At 53.8% G+C, this 6,354-nt stretch overlaps 1 protein-coding gene across 1 annotated transcript; it reads left to right on the top strand.

Moving 5' to 3' along the window:
- Positions 1–708: 708 nt before the first annotated feature.
- Positions 709–2,222, top strand: LOC118157133 (PR domain zinc finger protein 13-like; the record flags this gene model as incomplete). The annotated part of the gene is given in 3 exon segments (XM_035311376.1): positions 709–1,020; positions 1,022–1,079; positions 1,291–2,222. Coding segments are annotated over 3 exon segments (1,302 nt in total), but the record flags the coding sequence as incomplete, so codon positions are not given.
- Between the last annotated feature and the right edge of the window lie 4,132 nt (positions 2,223–6,354).

Below are 6,354 nucleotides of genomic sequence, written 5' to 3'. Positions count from 1 at the left end.
GAAGGAAGGAAGGAAGGAAGGAAGGAAGGAAGGAAGGAAGGAAGGAAAGAAAGAAAGAAAGAAAGAAAGAAAGAAAGAAAGAAAGAAAGAAAGAAAGAAAGAAAAAGGAATGACAGAAAAAGGAATGACAGAAAGAATGTCAGAAAAAAGGATGACAGAAAGAAAGAAAGAAAGAGGGAAAGAAAAAAGGAAGCAAGAAACGACAGAAGCGACAAAATGAAATGACCAAAACTAGAAACGACAGGAAGAAACGACAGACGAGAGGCAACGAGCGAGGCAGCGGTCCCCGCAGCGTGCCCCCGACCGGTGCCGGCCGCCCCCGGTGCCGCTCCCGGGCAACTCCGTCCGGACAGGACCCGCGGCTCCTCGGCGCCGGGCCCGGCTGCGGCCACCGAGCTCGGTTCCGCCTGGGAGAAGGCGCAGTGCTGAGGGCACAAAGGGCATTGTCCTCTGCAAGGGAACGATTACATATGGCCCATCCATATCGGATATTGTCTCGGCGCCTAATGAGGGGCTCACGATCATTACGTTGGCCTTTGTTCGGCGCAGCCGACTCCCTGACATACGCTACCTCTTGTGCAAACGCCAACAGATGGGTCCCCCGACAGACGACCCGCCGCAGCAGATGCTCCCCCCGGGCCGGGGCCGGGGCCGTGCGGGGCGGGGGTTGCGGGGTTGCGGGGTGCGGGGTGACGCTGACGGTCCGTTCCGCTTGCCTCCGCAGGGGAGGAGCGGTACATCTGCTGGTACTGCTGGAGGACCTTCAAGTACCCCAACAGCCTCAAGGCCCACGTCCACTTCCACTGCGCGCTGAGCCACGGCCGCCCCTTCCTCCACCACGACCACGCCCGGCCCGCCGCCGCCTCCTTCGGCCTCACCGCCAAGGCAGCCGCCGAGCTGCCTGCCGCGGCCCCCCGGGGCCCGGTTCCCCCCGGCTGCGGCCCGCGGGAGGCCCTCAAACGGGAGGCCGCCACCTCCCCGCCGCCTCCGGCCAAGCCGGGGCCGCCCCGTCGGGGGGGCGGGCAAGGAAGAGCAGGAGCGCGCCCTGGACATGAGCCTGGGCGCCGCCCGCGGCCTGGGTCCGCTGCCGGGGCTGGGGGGGGGGTCACGGGCTGGCGCTGTGCCCCGGGGCCCGCTCGGCTTTCCGCCCCGCCGGGCCGCTGCGGGACGAGGCACGGGGCGCCGCCACCGCCGCCGCCCTGGGCTTCTCCAAGCTGCTGGGGGGGCTGAAGGCGGGGCGCGCCGCCGTCGAGGCGCCGCCCAAATGCGAGGCTGGGCCTCCCCCCGCAGCCTCGGTGGGGGCGGCCGGGGGGCTGCCGTGCGGCGGCGGGGGGCTGCGGGCCCTGCCGCTGCTGTCGCCGCTGGACGAGGCGTCGGCTTTCCGGCAGGTGGAGAGGGGGCTGCCCGCCGCCGCGGCTCTGCCCCCCGGCCGCTACCCGGCGCTGCCCGGCGGCGCGCTGGAGCGCTTCGCCCTGCCGCCACCGTTCGACGGGCTGAAGGCGTACGCGGGCGAGTGCGGGCTGCCGGTGATGCCGCTGACCGTCTACAACGGGGAGCTGCTGTACGGAGCCGCCGCGCCTTACTACCCGCTCAAGCTGCACCTCGGCGGGCTGCTCAAGTACCCCGAGGCCGTGTCGTACTTCGGGGGGCCGGCGGCGGGGCTGCACGCCGCCGAGCTGGGCTCTCTGGCCGGCATCGACCGGGAGATAGCCATGCACACGCAGCAGCTCTCCGAGCTGGCGGCCGAGAAGGGGCGAGGGCGGCTGGAGGCGCTGCCTGGGGGCGCGGCGGGGGGCGCCGTCGGGAAGCCCAAAAGCGGGCACCTGTGCCTGTACTGCGGCAAGCTGTACTCCCGCAAGTACGGGCTCAAGATCCACATGCGGACTCACACGGGCTACAAGCCGCTCAAGTGCAAGGTGTGCCTGCGGCCCTTCGGGGACCCCAGCAACCTCAACAAGCACATCCGCCTGCACGCCGAGGGTAACACTCCCTACCGCTGCGAGTACTGCGGCAAGGTGCTGGTGCGGCGCCGCGACCTCGAGCGGCACGTCAAGTCCCGGCACCCGGGGCAGAGCCTCGGCAAGGCGGCCGAGGACAAGAGTGACTCTAGCTACGCGCACCCCGAGCCGGAGCAAAAGACTGACAACGACAGCGACGTCGACGTCTGCTTCACCGACGACCAGAGCGACCCCGAGAGCGGCGGCGGGCACCGGCATCAGTGAGCCCCGCTGACCCCCCGGCCCCCACGGGGCCGTCCCGGGGGAGGGAGTCCCGGGGGTGATGGGGGGTGACGGGCCCTGAGCCCCCTTGGGGCGGCAAGGCAGCGACGGGGTGCTCCCGACCCGTCCCGTCACATCCCGTCGGACACCGCCCGTATGCTCGTATGGCGGGGTCGAGGAACCTGTGCCTTCTGGAAGCGACTCTTTGCTATGTGCTCTCCTCTCTCCCAGCGGCCCGAGCTGGGTGGCTCCGCGCCAGCCCCGGCTCTGCGAGTGCCTCCGGCATCCGTGCGCATTGTTGGATACCCCAGAGGTGTTTGCTCGGTCCTAATAAAGCGATGCCGACAGCTTTTCGGAAAAGAGGAGAGAAAAAAAAAGCCCTGAGGAGTTTCGGATACGGTAACAACCAGGTGCACCATTTGATCGAGTTGCAATTATTTATAACAGATAATATTTGAGTAACAAATGTAAAATAAATATTGAAAAGCATGAGTCTAAAAGCACGCACTATATCATTTTAAAGGAAACACACTCGTTGTTTGGTAGAATACAAATGTGGTGTATGTTTGTTTTCTAATGAATGATGTACAGTGGATACAGTATTTTGGTCTTGGTTCCAGTTTGTCATGCGATTTTCTTTTTTAAAAAAATAAAGTTACTGACAAACTACCGTTTGCCTAGGGGCTCGCTGGGTGCTGTCAGCAAGAGCTTGTTTTTCCACGTAGGGCTCAGATCCCTCTGTGTGCAGTGCCTTTGGATCACTCTTTAAAGAGCTTGCCTCTGAATATTTTCTGTTTTCCTCCTCTCGCTCGGCAATACAAACGAGCAAACAAAACCCAATCTGTATGCCCACGACTTTCAGAAAACATTAGTTTCTGAGCAGGGCCAGTGCAGGGACATGAGAGGCTGGGCTTTACTTTATCTGTTCCTGTTCTGCAAACCTGCTCCTGCTGCAAGTGCTCCCCGGCAGGACCGCTGCGAGTGCAACTGTCTGAGGGAAGCACCACCTTATTATTCCTTCCCTTGGAATGGAAATCCTAAAGTACGTTCAACTGAAAAAACCTCGGAAAAATAATCTCTTTCCCCTGGAAAGTCCCCCAGGTCCCCACGCCAAACGGTGAGGTGCTGTGGAGCATGGCAGGGCAGCCACGCAGCTCTGCCACCCCCGTCCGGCTGCTGCTTTCCGTCGGATTTTGACCTCGGGAGATGGGAGAGCCCTTTGAATTGTGATTTTGGGGAGCCCACGACCCCTGTCAGATGATAAGATGACCCATTCCCACTGAGTCACGCGGTCAGGGCTACCAGGGTTAGGCTCCCTTTCAGCCTGGGCTGAGGTGCCGCAAAGCAAAATACAAATTACTTCCAGCATCCGAGGGAAACTCGGACCTGCCTTTTACTCACCGAAAGCCAAACATGCCTGACAGTAATAGGAAACGGAAATTCAAATGCCAGGCTTGGATTTCCTATAAAGGCTTGATTTAGGTTCAAAATCTGGAGGATTTTTTTTTTTTTTTTTTTTCACTGTTGTACTAAATACCCACTGCTCGATTTGCTTTTATCCCAGGACGCAGGTCTGTGTTTCTGCCGTGAAAATAAATGGACCAGACCTGTCCGGAGCCCCAGGAGGAGGGCAGGATCTCTCCCCTATCTCTGGTGGATCCCACAAGCCCCGTGTCACCTCTAGCACCGGCAGCGGGACCCCGACTTTAGCCGCCCCCCGTTGTATTTAATTATTTATTTCAGTATTTAGCTGCCGGAGACCTCAGAGAAGCCTGCCGTGCAGGTGCTGCCGGGGAGAGGTGCGTGACGTCACGTACCCTGTGACGTCATGACCGTTACGTCAGAGCCGGGCCGGGCTCCCATGGGCAGCGCGGGGCCGCCTCCCAAATTCTTGCGGCTCCCCCGTGGGTGCCCACGGGCGGCAGCGCAGGAGAAGCCTCTCGAGAGCCTGCAGAGGGGGAGGCTGCGGCGGGGTGGTTCCTCCTGGACTCTGTTTCTCCCCCGGAACAAAACTTGGGTCTGCGAGGAGGTGGGAAAATGCAGGCGGCCCACGGAGGCTGCCTCGTCCAGGAAAAAAGAGCAATTGGCTTTGCTTCCCGGATTTGTAATTATTCGTTGCTGCAGTACACCTTCTGCACCTTATAATGGGGAGAAAATAATTAACCACGTTTACAGCAAAAAAAGCTGACAAAAACACGCCGTTTTGATCCATTTGATTTCTTTGTAAAGAGGAAAGTGCATGTGGAAAGAATGGCGGTGGGGCTGAAAAGAATTGTCCTTTAAACGTCACTCCTTGACAGGTTAGTTTCCTCAAGGGCCACAGAGATTAAATGCAGGGGTTCTGTGTTTTATTTTCTATGGAAGAACTCTAAGATTATCTGAGTAAAATTGAACAAAGAATAATGAAAAGCTGCATTTTTCAAGTGAAGTATAGGACATTATGTGCTGTCTGGAAGTCAAGAGCAGGGCGGAATAGCCTGGGATGGCTTTTGGACTTTGTTAGAAACCAGTCTAAATGTTCTAGAAACCTATCTTTCAGTTTCCAGATAATTCATTCTAAGCCCCAGGTATTCTTGCAGAAAATAAATGATTTGATTAAATCTTTTATTATTATTATTTTTTTAATTTTATTTTTTTAATTTTTATTTTTTTAATTTGAGAAACTGTTTTGGTGACTTTTTGACTTGCCCTATATTAGTCCATAAATGGAAAGTGCAACAAGAAGTCCGGGTGCATCCGGAAGGAGGAGCCTGAGCAATTCCAAGAAGCAGATTGTAAGGTTCTTGGAGGTGATTTTAGTCTCCAATCGATTTTGGTTTTGCTATGAACCTCTGCCATATATCTTATTAGTTAATGCTGCAGTTACTTAATGTCTGTCGTGTCCATAGCCTGAGGGTGCACATGGCTGAGCTGTAGGGGTGGGTCTTCCAGAGCAGGTCTTTCTGCTCCAAATTTGCCGAATAGCCTTAAACACTGAAATTTGACTTCACACCTCTAAACAACCTGTCAAGTACCCTGATTTTGCAAAGGTGCTGAATAGTTGCTCTTCCCAGTGAAACTAACAGTGCTTATTTAAAATTTGTCAAGCTGTTTGGCATATAGGTGAAAAATCGTAAGTGAGAAAGGAAGTGGATGCAGCCTGATGGCATGCAAATGAATAGGTTTTGGACTGGTTGCTTGCAGTTCTCAGTGAGGATTTGATCACGGCTGAGCCAGAGAATGGCTTGACATACTTAAAGGTGTATATCTTCAAAGCTTTCTGCACTAATCTCATAAATTCACACAAACAGATGTGATCTGATCAGAAAGCTCTGACCCTTGCACTGAAGCAGGTATGAAAATGCAAGTGTTTTTAAGGGTTTCTTACTAAGGACACAACTCTGATGTGACAAATAATTTATTGATTCTGAAAATGAATTCATTTGGGTACATTAACGTTGAAAATATTCCTATTGAGCTGTTTTTCTATTTTCACTAGAAGTTGCGTTCTTGGAAGTATGTTTTGAAATAGTGGCTTTATTTCTAAGCTTTATTTCCATCATGAAAAAAAGTTCCCAAGCCTGCACCTGACAAAGTGAGCAGAAAGCCTTGGGTTCAAAATTCCTATGTGACAAGGAGACGTGGGGAAGGAAGAAAGTCTGACTGTGCTTGTCTTTAGGTCAGAGAATGGTGAAGGTCAAGGATTGTTTTTGATCTTTTTGTTTTCCTCAAAACTGTCTGAAAAAAGTGATTTTAAACTTGACTGAGAGCGGTTACTTCCCTGAATTATCACCTGAAGGTAAAGAACAACTTGTCAAGGCCAGGTTCAAGCTCACTGGAGTTCATTGGACCATAGCAGACAAAATCTAGGAGCAACAAAATGCTTTCAGGTATATTCAAAGTCAATCCAATGAGGAATGATTCCCTACAGCATGTCGGATGTTATAAACTTGTATTTTACAAGAAACAGGAGGTGGAAGCTTCTTAACAACTGAAAAACACAGAAAAAGAAATGGATTACTAGATCTGAGGTGTATATTCAGCGTATATTCAGCTATGTTTATTGCTGAGATTATGAAATATTTTGGAAAACTGAGCAAAGTTCACACTTTTTTTTTTTTTTTTTAAATGTAGACTTGCAGCTGTGTATTTTGTT

Source organism: Oxyura jamaicensis (genome assembly GCF_011077185.1).
Source record: "Oxyura jamaicensis isolate SHBP4307 breed ruddy duck chromosome 3 unlocalized genomic scaffold, BPBGC_Ojam_1.0 oxy3_random_OJ101378, whole genome shotgun sequence".
NCBI lineage: Eukaryota > Metazoa > Chordata > Aves > Anseriformes > Anatidae > Oxyura > Oxyura jamaicensis.
This window is presented reverse-complemented; position numbering and strand designations above follow the sequence as displayed.